The following is a 20,091-nucleotide window of genomic DNA, read 5'->3' on the forward strand; positions in this document are numbered from 1 at the left end:
ATTAAATGACTTACCTAAAAAACACAGGCTGATCACTAAATGACGCTTCTTCAGCAGAGAAGTCCTTCTCTTCTTCCCCATTGACCACTTGCACTGAATTGGCACTGCCATTTGGGGAAGGCTGCTTTGGCCCAGGGAAAGAAATAACTAGATTTGGCTCCTTTGAGGTGCTTAAATGCCTTGGCAAACTGCAGGTGACATCAGCTCCAGGAGACTTTTTAACTGAAAGTGCACATTTGAAAAATTAGGTATACTTCTTTAAAGCAACAATCTACACTGAACTTGTTTTGCTACATTTCATTTAATAAATACAACTACTGCTAGAGAAATCTTTCACCTTTTAAATCATTACAGTAGTCCCTCCTTATCTTCAGTTTCACTTTCCAAGATCAACTGCGGTCCAAAAATATGAAATGGAAAATTCCAGAAATAAACAATTCCTAAGTTTTAAACTGCACACCATTCTGAGTAGCATGATGAACTCTTGCATCGTCATACTCTATCCCGCCAGAATGTGAATCATCCCTTTGTCCAGCATATCTCACCAGCGAGTCACTGAGTGGCCATCTCAGTTATCAGGTCGACTGTTGGGGTATTGCAGTGCTTGTGTTAAGTAACCCGTATTTTATTAATAATGGCCCCAAAGTACAAGAACAGCGATGCTAGCAATTCGGATACGCCAAAGAGAAGCTGCAGCATGCTTCCTCTAAGTGAAAAGGTGAAAGCTCTTGACTTAATAAGGAAAAAAAAAAAATTGTATGCTCAGGTCGCTAAGATCTACAGTAAGAACAAATCTGTAAAACTGTGATGAAGGAAAAAGAAATTTGCACTCATTTTGCTGTCGTACCTCAGAGGTTACAGCCACAGTGCGTGATAAGTGCTTAGTTAAGATGGAAGAGGCATTAAATTTGTACAAGACATTTTGAGAGAGAGAAAGATCATGCTCACCTAACTTTTATTACAGTATATTGTTATAATTGTTTTATTTTATTACTAGTTACTGTTGTTAATCTCTTACTGTGCCTAATTTATAAATTAAATTTTATCATAGGCATGTACGTATAGAAAGAAAAAACAGTATATGTAGGGCTTGGTGCTATCTGCAGTGTCAGGCAGCCACTGGGGGTCCTGGAAGGCACTTCTGGAGGATAAGGGGGGACTCCTGTACTTTTACATAAACTACATTTGTACAACTTAACAAAAATGAGCACAGAACACATTTATATAAATGAGAATAAAGCTTTGTAAGTACATTCTCAAAAAGGCCTCATAACAATCAAAATCAATCCAAGTACTTGTTATAGGCTTTTTCAAACTCTACATATTTAATACCTTCTGGATCTGGAGCCATGAGAAGCTCTATTTCTGTGGAAACACTTGTGAAGAAATCCTTCAGGAAGAACAAGGCATCCTAAAATTGAGAGATGTAATTATATCTAAAGGGTTCTAAAACTATGAAACGAAGTGTCTTCAAGTCTTATATTTCACTCATTGTTCATATACAGCTATAATTTATTCAGTCCCTACTCTGTGCCAAGCATTGTTCCTATTCTCAATCTCTCCCTCTCTCTCACACATACACACACACACACACACACACACACACTTCCTTGTTAATTCTCACAACTCTGAGAAAATTAATTTATAGATGCAGAAATTACGACAGATAAGTTAGAAATTAAACTGCTATTTCTAAATCAAAGTACATTTTGGTTTTCTTAGAAATATAGTAGTCTCCTTCTTAATTTGGCATTAGTTCTCACTCTGAATTGGTAGCAGGGATATTACTAAACAATAACAGCAGCTAGCGTGTACTGCATACTCGGATGTGCCTTAAAAGTTCTTAATGTCTTATTTCTGCCTTTACCACTATGTTATGTTGCCTTAAACATTTTCTTCATTAGACATGATATTCAAAATAAAAATTGAAAATAAATAAAATCACCCAATCAGTGTGGTCTTTTCTGAAATTCTATGGTATGGACCGTTCTTGGTGCTGTGTATGCAAGCCACATTTGCCCATTATTAGCAGCTTCATTAAGCCTTACTGAGACTGACAAATCCATTTTGGAGAATAGGAAAATTAAATACCAGAGCCTGTTCCTTCTTACTCTTCCCTCCCATTTTAAAAAACTTAAATTAATATAAAACGTTAATATTGTACCAAACCGCAATGTGAAAGTGAAATACAGGGTCACAGTAAGTGGTAGCACACCAAGTGCCTGACTGGCAATTCCAAAGGATTCGACCTACTACTGATCACACTTGTCAGAAGTATAAATGATGGAAGTTAGAAAGGTATTTTTCTAGATAACATGGCATATGGGAGACTGAGGGCTAGGACTGAAGAACAAACAGACGGTTTCAACAGTATTAGAAATATTCTGGTTCTGCAGTTGGGGAGTAAGTCCATGAATTGTTCACTATATTATTATGCTTTACACATATGTATTTAAGTATATATTTATATGTTATTTACACTACATACATTTATTATAAATCACTAAATATGTGTATATTTACATATATCAAATATTACATGTTGACCGTTAATAGTATATAAAATGTTACCCTTTGGCCACCAGATGGCGATATTTTAATACTATGAATGTTTTGCCTCCAAAAAAAAAGAGAGAAAATTCCAGGTATAAATGTGCTCTTATTAAAAAAAAAAAAAAAAAAAAAGGGAAGACTAAAGAGACCGTGGTTTTTACACATTTTTACTACAAACAACAGACAAAGGGATACTAATCACCAGCTTTTCAAAATGCTCTCTAAAGTTTGAATTTTGGTATCTATGCTGAACTCTCTACAACTAAGACAAACAACCTAACTCTAAGACTAGAAAGACACAGGGACTTCCCTGGTGGCGCAGTGGTTAAGAACCTGCCTGCCAATGCAGAGGACACGAGTTGATCCCTGGTCCGGGAAGATCCCACGTGCCGCGGAGGAACTAAGCCCGTGCGCCACAACTACTGAGCCTGCGCTCTAGAGCCCGCGAGCCACAAATGCTGAAGCCCGCGTGCCTAGAGCCCATGCTCCGCAACAAGACAAGCCACCACAATGAGAAGCCCGCGCCTGGCAACAAAGAGTAGCCCCCACTCGCCGCACACAACTAGAAAGCCCACACGCAGCAACGAAGACCCAACAGAGCCAAAGATAAATAAATAAAAAATAAAATTTTAGGGCTTCCCTGGTGGCGCAGTGGTTGAGAGTCCGCCTGCCGATGCAGGGGACACGGGTTCGTGCCCCGGTCCGGGAAGATCCCACATGCCGCGGAGCGGCTGGGCCCGTGAGCCATGGCTGCTGGGCCTGCGCGTCTGGAGCCTGTGCTCCTCAACAGGAGAGGCCACAACAGTGAGAGGCCCGCCTACCGCAAAAAAAAAAAAAAAAAAAAAAAAAAAATTTTAAAAAATCACTTAAAAAACAAAAACTAGAAAGACACTTCAAAAAAGAAGATATACAAATGTCAAATAAGCTCACGAAAAGACGCTCAGCATCATTAGTCATCAGGGAAATCCAAAATGAACCAAAATGAGCACCAAGTAAGGCAGCGAAAATTAAAAAGACGCCAAGTTTGGTCAGAGCATGAAGCAGCCACTGCCCTCATCTGTTCCCGATGGGAACCTACAATGGTCCAGCCCCTGCGGAAAGCTATTCGGCCGCTTCTTATGAGGGTAAGCACACATCTACTCTATGACCCAGACATTCGGTTTACGATTGCCCAGGAAAACTGAAAACTTATGTCCATAAAAGACTTGTACACAAATTTCATAGCAGCTTTATTCATTAAGAGCCAAAACAAGAAATATCTGTCAAGCTCAAACTGTACACCTAAAATCTCTGCATTTTATTATATGCAAATAATACTTCAATAAAATCAATTTTTAAACTTTAAAAAAATATGGTTTATTATTTATGTTAAACCTTCACTATAAAATAGTTATTTCTAGCTTTAAGGTCCTACGGTAAAGGATATTAACAGTGTGATATGACTTAAGGTGTTGAAAGAAATGCTTTCAATGTCATGCTCAGGTGATGCTGAAAAGAATCACAAACATGCCGACTGGTACTGCTACGTGTTCATCACTTCCAACCTCAGCCAAGCACCTGTCCTACCCAACGGCCTCACACTGCGTCTCACAACCTGAATTAGGCTCTCGATGCCTTTACAAAAATTCATAATTTTACATTCCTTAAGACCCAGCTTGACTGTCACATCCTCCAGAAAGCCTTTACTGCTCACCCCTCATCTTCCAAACTCCCAGCCCGGCTTAGGAGCCCTCTTCTGGTGGGACACATCTTTATGCCTATCTTCATCACAGGGTGTTAAAGTCATTTGTCTCTTTGTCTCCCCACTAAACAGAGATCTCTGAGGATGGGATGTTTCTTCCTCTTTGTATTCCCAGCATCCTACTTCAGACCTGGGACAAGGGTGGCATTCAGTAAACGATTTGGAATTAACATATCTTCCCTACACAGATTTCCAGGCAGTTCAATACTAAAATGAACATCAGACCAGGAAATCTGGCGCCTTCAGATTTCGGGCCTCAAATTGCCTAGTTACACAACCTCCATCACCTGCTTAGCTCCCTACATGGCAATCACTCCATCTGCCTCGAGTCCTGCCTGCCCTACAGGTATGCTGCGCTTCACAAGCAACTGCACCGACTTTCAACAGCAATGCAGCTTCTTAGAAACAAGAGAAAACAACACATTGCTTTCATACTTACTGTCTATGATCCAGTGAAGATAAAGTCAGAGATGTGCTTGGTAAGAAAAACATTACTCAAAGCATTCTCATTCATCAACTGATATGTTTTCAAAAGAAAAACTAAAGAACACAAATATTTGGCTTTCTTTTCTATTCAGATGACCATTTGGTATGGTATGTCAATCTCAGAAGATGCAAACTAGAAAGGACTCTTTTGTATCATAATATTCCTACTTAAGGCATACATACTTGCAGCATGGCTTTGTTTCCCTCGATCCCATACCTTGGGGAATTATTTCCCATTCCTCCTCAGTTTAGTCATAACATTTATTTCCCTGATTGTTTTCGCTAAGGCTAATATTTCTCCATTTTAAAATCATAATGCTTTATAGTTCTAAAGAAGAAATTAAGCTCAATATTAAAGAAAAGGTCTATTAAAGAAAACTGGCCTTGATAAGTCTGGTAAAGTCATGCCATAAAGATAAATCTCACTCAAATTCTTGCTCACACTGGTGATTTTCACAGATAAATTTCCCATAAATACGTCATCATATTCCTACTAGGCCAATATGGATAAATTAAATTAAATTAAAGTATGGGTTTCAAAAGATATTCTTCTCATAATGAGAAAACATAAATCTAAAATACCCACTGGCAAGACTGACCCAGCTCAGAAGCTACAAATATTAACAGGAAGTTGTGCTAAACTTCTGTGCTTCACAATACATCTTCTCTGAGATATTCCTATATTTTGTTTACAATATAAATATTACTTTAGATTATCCCTGATACATCTATTACTTAAATAATGAATCGACATTATTCAATCAATGTTATTTAATCAAACAAATAATACCACCCCACATATACTCCACTTCCAAACCTGAGCTCACACCAATGTGTAAGGTATAAGGGGAGGGTTCTGTTATTTCAAAAGCAGATTACTATAAAAAGTCCATTTATTTTCTGTAGTTGTTATACGCTTCAGTTAATAATGACAGCTAACACTTCTGATCGTTAACAGTGTGTGCCAGGCACCAAGCTAAATGTTTTACATACACCAGTCTCCTTTAATCCTCATTTTTAAAAAAATGACGCTACATGTACTATTACTTTTTCCATTTTATCAGTGAAGAAACTGAGGCTTGGGGAAATTAAGTTACCTACCAAAAGCCACACAGTTAGTAAAAGAGAACTGAGATTTAAGCCCAGGTCTGACTCTAAACCCACACTCTTCACTACACTGCACTACTGCCAAGTATCACATCTTCATACACCAAACAAAGCTTGTAAAACACCAACTATGCTTTAAACAGCTCTCTGGGAAGGCAAAACCCAGGATCATTTGATGGGGTGCTTGCTAGGATATAGGAAAGTGGATTTCTTTACCTCTTTCCATAAATCTCTGCTTTGTTTGTGACCTGTTCAAGTGCCAATTTACTAATTTGTCATTGTGCCCAGGGCAGGGAATTCTCTTCCAGATGCTGTGATTACAATCCCCTATATCTTTCAGTAGTGTATATCGAGGAGTCCTTTCATCCTCTGAAAATACCTGTATATCTGCATTAGGAGCACGTACGTAAAGATCAGAGAACATGAGAAGCAGGTATTAAGCGCTATGTCACGTAGACGGTGCGTACGTAGGTAACTGGAGGACAAAATCTAATAACGTTTATTCACTAGTAATTCAGATTCCAAACAGCTAATGAATTTGCCCTATTCTTTACCAGCAGAAGTCTGTTTTAATTATGCAACTTCCATAAAAGTTAAATCATAATAAACATAATTCTACTAAATTAAATCTCTCATTCTGAATGTGGGATATATATTTAAACACAATTCCATGCCTTATGCTTGTAATACAAACCTGGTCAATGTTGAGGCGAAGTGGCATTAGCGACACTCTGAGGCAGCATTCCTGTGGTGACCTGCCAGACTCTGGGCGCACATGTAATGCTTTCACTGTCAGCTGCAAGGTGAGACAGACAAACACATTTTTTCCCTAGTGATAATATGACCTTGCTTTCATTAAAAAAAAGAAAAGCAAAAAAGAGGAAAAAAAATTCCTATATCTAGTCCCTATATCAGAAAAAAAAGTGGAACTGTTTACCCTCTTTCCTTAGAATCCTGAATCTAACTTTTTTGGGTCACACACTCTTTCAAGAATCTGATGAAAGATATGAATTCTCTTTAGAGGAAAAAATGCAAATGATAATGTTGTACTCGCAGTCTCAAAGAAGTATGCTAAGCCCCAGAAGCTAATCCATAGACCCATACTCCAAAGACAACTTCTATGACGTTTTCTTCTGGAAGTCCTGAGCTGATCATTTTTATTCTAATAAAAATTAAAAGTTAGAAATGTGGAATACTGCCAACAATTTCGTTTAAATATTTTAAGTGTTTTGTTTTTTTGGCCACGCCGCGTGGCTTGTGGGATCTTAGCTCCCCAACCAGGGATCGAACCAGGGCCCTCGGCAGTGAGAGCATGGAGTCCTAACCACTGGACCGCCAGGGAATTCCTTGTGTAAGTGTTTTGTGTAGATCACTATGGACTTCTGGTTTTCCTCAGGTATTGATATATTGGCAATTATAGAAACAACATGCAAAATAATTTTTAAAACATAAAACTTTAAGCAGCGTATTTAAAAGGGATTTTCATATAAAAATGAGGAAAAAAATCCCATAATTTTCCCTAATCTAAAATAAATCTTCTGCAGTTAGATATAATAAAAATACTTTTCTGAAACTAATACAACAACAAAATATATGAAGTTTTAAATCTTACCATGTTGGAATGAGCTTTTCGAGGCATTTCTTTACTGCAATACAGGTACAAAAACTTATTCATCTGTGATGTTGCCAGGCGATCTCGAATTTCAAGATCCTGCACGATGAACACCTGCCGGGAGACCGGGTGTTCCAAGAGGCTAGAATCGCATTCTGGTTTGCATGGAGGGTAGACCTCGTGCTGAAACTTCACCTTTACAGAAGAGAAAGAACACAGAACAATCTCTACATTTTATTTAAATCAGACTTTCTCTTTAAAATGTAACACATCACTCATTTTCTTTGAATTCTCAGCTTTCGATTCCACTTTCAGAGAACAGCATAACACTCCTACATTTGTTCACGTATTTATTTATTAATCCACGTGTTCAGGACCATACAAGGAAAAGCCTGACTGACATTTCTTATTTGACCTTGGTAAAATCCCTATCCTTTTCAAGCAAAACGCTCAATAGGCATAAGTCATAAAATTATTATCTTGCATACCTATGAAACTGCTTGGAGGCAAGGTTCAAGTTCCAAAAGGGCGCAAGGATACAATTTAGTATACGGAGCTGTCATCACTGCACTATTTCTAGGATAAGCGCCCTAATATTCGACCCTTGGCACAATCCCAGACAAGCGGACAGAATTAACTGCATCAACGGCACTGGCAGCCTGGCCTACTGGTCTCTAGATGCTCACAAAGGACCTGAGACCTGTGTGCTATCCAATGGCAGGCCTTCCCAGAGACATGCTCCAGCGCAGTGGTTCCCCAAGCACGGTCCTGGGTAAAGTGGTATCACAATCACCTGGGAACTCATTAAAAATGCAAATTCATGGGCCCTACCTCAGACTTACTGAATCAAAAACTCTGGGGCCCAGCAACCTGTGTTTTAACAAGCCCTCAAGGGGATTCTGATGCTTGTTCAACTCTGCGAGACACTGCTCTAGGGGTAGCCTGGGAAAACAAAAACAAAAACCCTAAATTTTCTCAGAGTATTTGAGAAAGAAAAAGAGGCAAGAGTTTCTATACAAGATCCCTGCACTTTTCCACTTACACCCCAAGACCACATGGGGGAGGGGACAGGGAGTAACCAAAGAACGCCCACTAATGCTCCTACTTAGGTGGATTTTTCCTTTCAAAATGTCACATTACCTTGCTTAATTGTATTTCCATTAAAAAGTCATGGTTTCTTCCTTTTCCCCCACATACCACATTACGTCCATGTCTTGCAGGTGTGTGAGAAGGTGAGCTGTGGGGACTACTATAAATGAAAAATAAAACCTTTCGTTAAAGGAATAGTCAAAGAAAGGCAATGAATGACACCAGAAAAAATAACAGGATGAAAAAAGAAAAGATTACAGAACTAGCAAAACACTGCCACAAACTGTATTGCTATAAATCAAAACCTCATCTGTTATCTCTTGGAGACACTGAGAACATAAATGTTATTACTGCCGTTACAGCAATCATCTACTTGCTAAATATTTAAAACTACAGAAAACGCTAACTATGATGTTGGTGTGCATATCACAAGATAGACTTAGAAATGAGACCTCCGTGTAAGTTCCTTATTACTTCAGAAACCCCTGAGAGTCAGAGGACAAGTCCTAGAAATTCCAATTAACACGGAAAAGAATTATAGTGAAGTTAAAAGTTTTTTTTAAAGCACTTTTAAATAGAAAAAGTCATTACAATGCTGTGCCAAAGGTTCCCACCCCGTGAAGCCTTTCCTGACCCTCCCCACCCCACTGAGAGTGTCTACCCTTAGTCTCTGCCTCATCTTTCCATCCAGTTCCCTTCTAGAACCATGGAATAACGCACTCATTAGCAGGTACTTCAGCAGCATCCACTCTGTGCTGGGCACCCTGCTGGGTGCTAGAGAATCAGGGGCACGCGTGGTCCCCACCTCCTGACGCACACACTTCACTTCGTCGCCCTCACTGGCTCACGTAACTCTCTCTCCCTTCTGAACTTAGGACAGGGTCTGGGTCGTATTCATTTTAATGAATGTGCCTCTAACACAGGCTCTGGCACGTGGTAGGTACCCGAAAAATTTTGCTGAATGGAAATGTCTTAAGTCATCATATTTTAGGAAAAAAATACAAAGAATGCAAACAAGTTTTCAAATGCAAAACTTTAACATTAAAAGAGTAACATTTAAATTACAGTTTTTAATATTACTTATTAATAATTCTTAAAAGGATAAATTCTATGTATTTTTAGCGAAAAGAATATATTGGTCTGGTGGTCCAGTGGCTAAGAATCCGCCTTCCATGGGCTTCCCTGGTGGCGCAGTGGTTGAGAGTCCGCCTGCTGATGCAGGGGACACGGGTTCGTGCCCCGGTCTGGGAAGATCCCACATGCTGCGGAGCAGCTGGGCCCGTGAGCCATGGCCGCTGAGCCTGCGCGTCCGGAGCCTGTGCTCCGCAACGGGAGAGGCCACAACAGTGAGAGGCCCGCGTACCGCAGAAAAAAAAAAAAAAAAAAGAATCCACCTTCCAATGCAGGGGACGCGAGTTCGATCCCTGGTCGGGGAACTAAGATCCCACACGCTGCGGGGCAACCAAGCCCTTGTGCCACAACTACTAAGCCCACGCGCCACAACTAGAGAAGCCTGTGCGCCACAACAAAGAGAGTATATTGGTCTGCCAAATAAACTTACGTAGAAATTAACTTACATATAACTTTTAGCTGGAGAAGCAGGAGGGGCTGTTCCAAAATCTTTTCCTCCAAAAAGATGCCAAACAAGAGAGACTTCTTTAACCAGGTACCGAATTACAGGAATAGGAAAGTGTAACGGGGCTTTGCTCGTATCTGTCTTCTTAACAGGCAGACTAAAATAATTATCTCTTATCACAATCGCATCATCAACCATTATTTTTACAACGGGTTCTTCTTCCTTCTCCTAAGACAAAGGAAGAGGTAACACATACTCTCTTATTTAAGTAGAAACCACTGATTATGGTGCGCATCTCAAGGGGATTTGACTCTGCATTCTTTCTAATAATTTCAATATACAGTGGAATAATAAATACTGACGATAATCACCGCATAAGATACTCTGCTTTATTAACAATAAAATGAACTCTCTCTTCTATGTGAATCACTCCATAAGAATTTTTTATAGTCTACGATTTGGCTTTTACTACTCGTTTGACAATAAAAAGGTACAGATTCAATGCTTTACCATTTTGTTTAGTGAACTGTGGATTCATTAAATCCAGACCATGCTTTTTCAATGTGAGCATGATTCTAAAAAGGAAATTATATATACATTAACCAAGCATTAGCCTTCTCACAAATCACATCTTATCTTTCCCAATTCTGGTGTTAACAACTCTGTACAGAACTCCTTTCTGCCATTTAATTTCACAACCCTGAAGAGGTATCTTACTACATACTTACTCTGTAGTTCAATAAACAATGCAGGAGACTTTGCAAGTAGAGAGTCTCTGAGAGATGTTCATAAAAAGAGTAAAGTATAACAAACATTTACAAAGTCTCAAGAGTAAATTACAAAAGGAAGTAATTCTGAACTGTAAAGAGTTAACAAAACCTAAAGAATCTTTTCAGGTGCCCTTTGGTCAATTCAATTTATAACACTATTTTAAGACATTAATTATATCATCAATTTATTACCTGAATGGTTGCTCTTGGTGCAAAAAGAATGCAAAAGTCGTCATTTTCTGTGGGCACGCCTGTCACTGCATCACTCATCAAGTGGTGTGTGAATGAGGCGTAAGTGGGTCCAGGCTCCTGGGACACGTTTCCACTCTCATCAGGAAACAGGAAGAGGTCTGAACAACATGGCTCCTGAATTTGAGATTTTTCATCCAAAACACCTAGGTGAAAAGATTACAACATTCAATTTTGGCATATTTTAAACATCAACAACAATAACATTTATTAAGCATTTTAGGACTTCCCTCGTGGCGCAGTGGTAAAAATCTGCCTGCCAATGCAGGGGGCACAGGTTCAATCCATGGTCCAGGAAGATCCCACATGCCATGGAGCAACTAAGCCTGTGCGCCACAACTACTGAGTCCCTGCACTGCAACTACTGAAGCTCATGCACACTAGGGCCCACGTGCCGCAACTACTGAGCCCGCGTGCTGCAACCAAGGAAGCCCACGCACCTAGAGCCCGTGCTCTGCAAAAAGAGAAGTCAACGCAATGAGAAGCCCGTGCACTGCAGCAAAGAGTAGCCACCGCTCGCCACAGCCAGAGAAAGCCTGCACGCAGCAACGAAGACCCAACACAGCCAAAAATTTTTAAAAAACAGTATCTCACTTATTTCTTACAATAACCTTCTGACTACTAATAAAAAGACTAGTAAGTATGAAATTTTCTAAGAAACAGTAAATGGTGGACTCATAAAGTCTCCTCTCATAAAGACTCAGACAGTCTCCTCTTAGTTACTTAGTGTCAGAGAAGTTCAGGAATCCAGCAGCAGCGTGTTAGTGTGGACTGGAGTTCCATTTTAGCCAGAATTTCATATTGACAATTACGTGCTGTAGGTGGAGTTCTGGAAGAAACTCCTTGGACAATATAGCAAGGGGAGGCGAAATAGTTACATGTAGCAGCGTCTCACCTAAAACTATAGGAAATCTCTGCTCGGGGAAGGGGTGGGGGAAACAGTTGTCAAGCATGTCTTAGGCCAGGGAATGATTCCAAGCAATAAAAAGACTTCTTGGGGGCACTGGATACCCAAATGGGACACCTGTTCTCAGGTAGCTCTCACAATATGAAGTTCACAAAAGGCTGCATGTGTGCAAAAATCTGTATGTGAACATGTATTTTTTATACATTTATATTATATATTAGATTCACTAATTCTTTCCTTTTCTTTTTTTGTGGCCGCACTGCATAGTATGCGGGATCTTAGTTCCCCCCACCAGGGATCAAACCCATGCCCCCTGTGGTGGAAGCATGGAGTCCTAACCACTGGACTGCCAGGGAATTCCACAGATTCACTAATTCTTTCTCCATTCATTCATCCAAACCAAACCCTGTGATATGAACTAAGAATACTACGACGAATGCGGTGACATCTTAGCCCAGAAGGCTCGCAGACTAGACATTCTCCTGTGGCAGTACTTTGAACCCACTCATCCTTGTAAGTGCTCAGTGTACAGTAGAGAGTCCTGTGTGCTGAAGCTGCTCGGTAAATATTCATTAAACATTCTTTCCCACACGAGTAGGTTAGCTGCTAACGTTTATTACAAATAATGTTAGTACATAGGGAGCTAAAAGTTCCCATTTGCTTCCTTAGCTCTGATTTATTCTAAATTAGAACGAAAGCAACATTGAATGCTAAACTTCTATAACACTATGAAATAATTTTTAAAAATTAAGATCTCACAACATATAGAAATAGCTATGTTCAGCCAATTAGAAAAAAAAATATTTTTAGATAGATACTTCAAAATATTTAGATGCTTCCACTTGGCTTTAAAGCTCTCTCACTGTCTGGTTCCTCCCTGCTTATCTAACATTACTGCCTAATTCTTTTCGACAAGAAGGGAACTTATGTTCCGGTATTAAGAGCCTGAGTTACTAGATCATTAAGGCTCATACACGCCTCTGGGCCTCTGCTGATGTTAGTGACCTTGCCAAGATTATCTTCTCTCCCCCCTCTACACGCCTAGGTCCTACACACTTTTTAAAAGCCAACTCATCTCATTTTCACTGAAGTCTAATGAAGGGATTCCAAATCCTTTCCGACCAGTGATTAGAGTGTACACTACATTCTGAAGTGTTTTCTTATATCACCTCTGGATGGTTCTAAGCACTAGCCTCAGTCTGGTTCAGTGCCAGGTTGCTGCACTAGACCATGAGCTACCAGGGAACATAAGCCTTGCCTTCCACTTTATCTGTCGCCGCCCCCCAACACTCTGGCCAGTATTATTTATCTACTAAACGTTCAATGAACACAAGCTGACTGACTAATAAATACCCACCCAAACTCAGACCTGTCTTTTCTTTAGGAAGCTACTTATTGAGGACTCTGTAAGAACACAAACAATGTCAGCCTCAACTACAACATCACAGCTCCCAGGAAGAAGTCTTGGTCTGTCTCACCATTAGACTGTGGTTTTACAGACGCAGCAGCCTCTTGCGTGTCAATTTCCTCCATAGCGTCACTCATCAAATCTCGTAATATTTGTTGATCTGCTTCAGGAAGCACTGGACCACGTGAGGATGACCGACCAGCGGAATCTACCTACAGCCAAAAACCCTAATTAAAATCAACTTGAAAATGATCTAAAAAGCAAATTGCTCAATGTTTATTTTGTCCTAGAAATATACTACATTTCACAAAAACACCAAAAACAGGAACACATTCATTTTTCTATATTCTCTCAGCAGGTGTTACATTTTCATTTTAAGTCTTTAGTATTTTCACCCCAACAACTACTGGCAAATAGAAATAAATGTGTTATCATCTCAAAGCCGGCACAGTGAACTGAATCTTGAAGACGTAATACATTCGAAGAGAAGGAAGGTGAAAAACACTGCAGTGAAGCTGGGGGAGAGGGGGGTCTCTCTGTAAAGAGTCCGATCTGCTCAAACCTGATGGCTGCCATGACCACCCTCTGAGACAAAGCCACTGTAGGTAGAGCCTCATTTCTTGGAACAAATAGACACCTAAAGACAGTAGGGGGTATACATGAGAGGGGAAATCTACTAAAAGGTGATTTGTGGAGTTCAATTCCAACATTGATGCTTAACCATTTTTGTTAGTGAATCGTGGATTCATTAAATCCAAACCATGCTTTTAAAATGTCAGCATGGGGCTTCCCTGGTGGTGCAGTGGTTAGGAGTCTGCCTGCCGATGCAGTGGACGCGGGTTCGTGCCCCGGTCCGGGAGGATCCCACATGCCGCTGAGCCTGCGCGTCCGGAGCCTGTGCTCCGCAACGGGAGAGACCACAACAGTGAGAGGCCCGCGTACCGCAAAAAAATAATACTACTAAAATAAATAAATAAATAAAATGTCAGCATGACTCTAAAATGGAAAGATCTCATTTGAAAGGGATAATTTAAAATAACTTTTAATAAATTGGAGAATAAAAGAGAAGAAACAGTAGAGAGAGAGTATCATAAATCACTTCATTATCAGGGAGAATACAGCAGGAGCAAGGAAACAAAAACAGAAGCGTAACGCAAATGAGGTGTAAGATCAGCATGAACGAAAGATAATGCAAGGCCTGTCAGACCCTTACTGAAGGATCCATTGACCTAAGGGGACTGAGAATTCTGTTCACAGAAGAGGCCAGGAAGAAGAATAAAAAGACTGATAAAAAGTAAATGCTAAACAAACTGGACATTGTTCTACCTGGACATATGACAGGGCAGAGAGGTGACAGCTGGGGGCATAAGAAAGCAATGAACTGGGAATCCAAATACCTGCATATTGTTGCTGCTACTAATTAGGGCAAATTACCTAAATTCTCTGGGTCTTATTCATCTACTAAACAGAGATGATAACCTTTAACCTCTCAACTGCACTGGGTAAGAGGAAATCACATATGAGAAAGTATACTGAAAACTGGATAGAATTGTAGATAACAAATATGAAAGATAAAGTCATATAAATAAGTCTTCTGGTAATAATACTAATTCCTGCCACCTTCTCATAGCATTTTTACATACAACTTGCATGTAACAGACTCTCACATGATAAATGTTTTCTTTCTTCCCTGAGGACATATGAAAATAACTTAAGTCTGGGAAAATGTATGTTGGTTGAGAATATTAATGTTCTGAAACTGAGAGCATCAAACAGTAGAATGGTTTTCCAAAAAGGCCCATGGAATCACCTTTCTAGACCCCATCACCCTGAAAGTAAGAATAGATAGATGATTATTCAAAGTTTCCTTTCTACCCTATGACTGTCAAGAAGACCTCGCCAATGTACAGGTCACTCGCATGTCTGGAATGAGGAGGGGTTGAGTGAGTTCTAATGAATGAGGCTGGCGGCTGTACCTTCATCTTTCTTTGCGGGGCTCCGGACTTCACATCCGCCTTGTCAGCTACATGTAAGTCCCCGTAGCTTGCAATGTACTGAATGAGATTCATTAATGCAGCACAAGAGTCCGAGCACGTTCTAATATGGACAACGTCACTCGAACAGTGTAATTCAAAGTGCGGCTCAGTCTGGACAGGACACGGAAAAAAGGATAAAAATGTCTACCAAAACAAGAGAAAAAAATGTTTGCATCGGTTTACATTAAATAAAATATAATATGATAATTTGTCTTGCCACAGGAAACATGCATTTATAATAACTCAATCTTAACTTTAAAATATTTTATTTATTTCTGACTAAAGTTAGGTAAGTAGAAAAATAATTTTACCGTAAGTTCAGTATGTTTTTAGTCTCTTCTATAAAAAAAAGGACTTAAATAAAAATATCCATTTATTTTAATAACTTACTTGCTCTCCATCAGAATCAGACTTCACTGCAGTTATGGTTAATTCCAAAAGCCCCATATCCATCACACGAACATAATCTAAAATTTTTTTAAGTAAGTAATAAAATATCTGAGTATATAACTTTCAAAAAATGCTTATCCAACAAACACCTAATAAAACTAGTGTTTCTTTAAAATTCATGGCAGGTAGTAGTACAAATACTTATAATGTAATGGAAACATAGTTTCATCCTACAAAAATCCTACAGTTCACTTTATTTTTAATTAGAAACAAAATCTGCCTTCTATTAAATAAGCAAGAGTATATATAATTTGATGCATTTTACCAATGTTATTGATATTACAAACTGGTATTATAATATTCAGACTGATAAGATCCTTAGTTCACTGGCATTATTCTAGAGTTAAAATGCTTAAAAATGTTCAGATGCAAAAAATAAAAGAGGATTCATCTATCCCAGATTTTGTTTTTTAACTCTTACCTCTATTCAGATTTACAGTGACAGTATTACACTTGTCAGACAGGTGTAAAGCAGCTTCATCCAAGATTATTCTGGGCAAAAAAAAGATAAAATCAAGATCTAAAAAACTAACCTTGAATATATGCTGCATGATCACTATATACTTAGCTGTACCATTCTTTCCGATATAAATATGATCAAAGTCATATGCAGTTTCTAACTTACAAATGTCACCTAACATTTCTTTGTTTTTTTAATATTTATTTATTTTTTTATCTATCTTTGGCTGTGTTGGGTCTTAGTCACGGCACACCGGAACTGCAAAATGTGGCGGCTTTCGTTGCGGTGCGCGGGCTTCTCTCTAGTTGTGGTGTGCAGGCTCCAGAGCACGTGAGCTCTCTAGCTGTGGTGTGGGCTTAGTTGCCCCGCAGCATGTGGGATCCTAGTTCCCTGACCAGGGATTAAACCCATGTCCCCTGCATCGGAAGGCAGATTCTGAACCACTGGACCACCAGGTAAGCCCTAACATTTCTTTAAAACTCACTGTTTATGAGTACTAGAAACTTTTAAATGGCATAAATGAGATTAAATCATCTGCTCGAATCAATTTTAAATTTTCAGCAATTTTAACAGATGCCCAAATTCACAAGGTTTAAATTAGGAAAATGAAGTGTATCAGGTATTATGGGAAGTTTACATATAAATGTTTTAAAAAGTTAACCAATAATCTCAAGAATTAATTTCCTCCCTAAAAATGAAATACAGTAATGAATTGAAGAGGTGGGACGAATCATCTGAGAAAGAAAAACTGAAAACTTGAATAAAGGAACATGACTAATAGTAAAAGGATGTTGCTTTTAACCAAGATTGACACTTTAATCAAAGGGTTGAGATAAAGCTCTGTCAGTATGTTTTGAACAGCTGCATTTAGTAGACAGAGAGGCTTAACACGGTACCTGAGAGTAGAAGATGATTTATCCAAGGCAACACTACTTGAAACGCTGAATGTTTCAACAGTAAGAAGAGATCGGATTGGCAAATAAAGAGGCCTATTACCACAAAGAAACAAGAGAACATTAGTCTGCTGCAAAAGAAGAGAAACTCCCTTTAAAGAGCATTTTGAACCTTAACTCTACTGAATTACATATTTTTCCTCAAAACTTAGTACATATTTTAAAGACTAAAACTTTATTTTGCTCCATTTATGAACTAACCTATAATCAAGTGCACAGCTCCAGAGATGAACATGAAAGGTTGTAAATGAAGTTGGAGGATTGTATCCCAGAACAGGTTCATCAGCAATATTCAAGAAGTATAAAATCTATAATCACAAAAATATAAAATGCCCTGCTTTAGAAGAAAAAAAAAGTTTTGATATGATATCCTTAATACCAACATGAAATAAAATAGCTCACAAAAAACCCAACCATTTAGTGGAAAATCATAATGTTAAAAGAAAATCATCATTTGAAGGAATTCATTTCAAAAAGTATTTGCATAACTAGAATTTGAAATGCAGAGGCCCATCTAACAACTGCAATGCTACAGAGATCTTGGAAAAATCATATCCTATGAAACTAACAAAGTATGTATAATATACTTTCAACATTACTTTCCTTGGAATAATTCTTTTGAAAAAAACAAATTTTGCCAAAGACTGTTTAAAACTCTCCATCTGGTTTTCTATAAAATCCACTGTTGGGAGAAGTTCCTGTTCTTTAATTTATACCCAGATCTGTCTGAAAACCAGTCCTTCTCACCAACATCTACTCTATATTTCTATCTAAATCAAAAAGTTAGGCTAAATCTCTCCCTTACAGCCAGCCAGTTGACTAACCATCTCTCTACCCCCGCTCTATTTATTCTCTCTCTATATATATTTTATGTTTCAGAATGTTTCTGAAAGCATTCAAGTTTAAAATAATTTATTATTTTCCAAGCACAAAGAAAAGGTTTCTCTTTCTAAGGAAAATGAACAAGAATCACAGTGTGCTAGTTTTCATTCTCATATAAAGAAGAGTTAACTTCTTACCCAAAGTTTCCTTTGAAAAAATGTAATTAACCAAATACAGTTATTACACTGGAAATTAATTACAGAATTCCTTATAAATGCCTCAGTGTATATTGTTGACCTAGGGGATAATTCTGAAATTACGGCACTTAAAGAATATACAGTTGTAAGTGCAAGTCAACACTCATTTATTCTCCTCTATGCCAGGCACTTGATAGGTCCCTTCCCTTTAATGATAAAACATAACTTTGTCTTTGAGATGTTTAAGGACCAAACCTTAAGGTAAAAAATCCATTACATTCTGGGGTGGTGATAATGTTCTATTTCCTAACATAAGAGGTGGTATTTATATAGGAGTATTTATATCATGAAAATTCGATGAGCACTGAATATTTATGATTTGTGAACTTTTCACTACGTGTATTATATGTTAACATAAAGTAAAAAATAAATCAATAAATATACATCACAGCTCTCTTACCTGCTCATGCCAGCTAAACCCGGAAGGAAGCATTCTGTGCTGGAGAGTGGCTCCTTTCAGTCCCACAGCAATGAGAAATTCCTACAGAGCAACACGAAGAATTACATTTATCACCTACATAACCCTCCGGTTAAAAACTTGAAAAGTTTTTCTAAGAAAATAAATGTGTTACATTTATGCAATCATTTTTATTAACTAGTAATCAAATCAGCAGCAAGTATTTAATGGTATAAAAGTACAAAACACACACCTTTGTATTGGACTCTGATTTATCAGACAATATTTTAACTGCAACAGAGAGCATATTCAAAGTGTCTCCTCCAACACCATCTGAAGAAGCTCGACTGAGGCCATCTTCTTCAGAGGAATAAATAGTAGGTTCTAACCAATGTGGTCGGGTTGAACTGGGCAGTCGTGTTTCTGTAGAAGGAATTGCTCCATCCACTATGCCTATATCCACAATGAGGTGACAAGATAACAAAATGATTATTTGAAATTAATTCACGAACTTCTATAACTCAAAACAAAAATCCATGTACTTCCATTGAATATAACATACCCTGGAGGCAAAACGACCAAGAACCAGCTTGACATTAATAATTCATTCTCCTCTACTAATGTTGGTATAAGTGACTATCCAAGTTTAAAAAAAAAAAATTTGAGATCTGAAATGCTAGAAAAGTTAAATTTAAACAGGAAAATCTAATAAACATTAAGAATGTGCAAGTATCTCATTTCTACTCACAAAGTAACACAAGGAATGTGCTCAAAGAAGAGCAAATTCTGTATTTGTTACCAAAAGGAAATACCACTTAAGAGAAAATAAAGAATGTAAAGTCCCATCAACTGATCAACGTATACTAAGATATGGTATATCCATAAAATGGAATATTCCTTGGCAATAAAAAGGAATAAAACACTGATACATTTGGATTAACCTTGAAAACATCATGCCAAGATGCCAATCACAAAAGACCTTCTATTGTATGAAACCATGCATATGAAACAGCCAGAATATGTAAATCCATAGAGACAGAGAGTAAATCAGTGGTTTCTTGAGGCTAGAGGGGACTGCAGGAATGGGGGTTTATAGCTCAAAGGTGCAGACTTCTTCTGGGGGGTTGATGAAAATGCTCTAAAGTTGACTATGATGATGGTTACACAACTCTATGGAATACTAAAAACGATTGAAATGTATATTTTAAATGGGTGAAT

General features: G+C 38.4%; 1 protein-coding gene across 5 annotated transcripts in view; it reads right to left on the reverse strand.

Moving 5' to 3' along the window:
• ATG2B (autophagy related 2B) overlaps nucleotides 1–20,091 on the reverse strand; it is a 78,365-nt gene that overhangs the window by 14,805 nt on the left and 43,469 nt on the right. For 4 of the 5 annotated variants that reach the window (XR_003795924.1, XM_029238063.1, XM_029238064.1 and 1 more), the window contains exons 22-36: nucleotides 19,127–19,326; nucleotides 18,877–18,957; nucleotides 17,599–17,705; nucleotides 17,341–17,433; nucleotides 16,406–16,476; nucleotides 15,925–16,001; nucleotides 15,475–15,645; nucleotides 13,569–13,710; nucleotides 11,127–11,329; nucleotides 10,166–10,392; nucleotides 8,640–8,748; nucleotides 7,500–7,694; nucleotides 6,582–6,683; nucleotides 1,333–1,411; nucleotides 15–222 (exon numbers count right to left, since the gene is read on the reverse strand). Coding sequence is in view for 4 of the 5 variants with exons in the window: in XM_029238063.1 (XP_029093896.1) it covers nucleotides 15–222; nucleotides 1,333–1,411; nucleotides 6,582–6,683; nucleotides 7,500–7,694; nucleotides 8,640–8,748; nucleotides 10,166–10,392; nucleotides 11,127–11,329; nucleotides 13,569–13,710; nucleotides 15,475–15,645; nucleotides 15,925–16,001; nucleotides 16,406–16,476; nucleotides 17,341–17,433; nucleotides 17,599–17,705; nucleotides 18,877–18,957; nucleotides 19,127–19,326 (2,065 nt within the window). In the remaining variant the exon portion in view is untranslated. Of the gene's footprint in view, nucleotides 1–14; nucleotides 223–1,332; nucleotides 1,412–6,581; nucleotides 6,684–7,499; nucleotides 7,695–8,639; nucleotides 8,749–10,165; nucleotides 10,393–11,126; nucleotides 11,330–13,568; nucleotides 13,711–15,474; nucleotides 15,679–15,924; nucleotides 16,002–16,405; nucleotides 16,477–17,340; nucleotides 17,434–17,598; nucleotides 17,706–18,876; nucleotides 18,958–19,126; nucleotides 19,327–20,091 lie in introns of all 5 variants that reach the window. The other variant, XM_029238062.1, reaches the window with a different exon arrangement.

Source organism: Monodon monoceros, unplaced genomic scaffold, assembly GCF_005190385.1.
Source record: "Monodon monoceros isolate NGI ecotype Baffin Bay Population unplaced genomic scaffold, NGI_Narwhal_1 Super_Scaffold_21, whole genome shotgun sequence".
NCBI lineage: Eukaryota > Metazoa > Chordata > Mammalia > Artiodactyla > Monodontidae > Monodon > Monodon monoceros.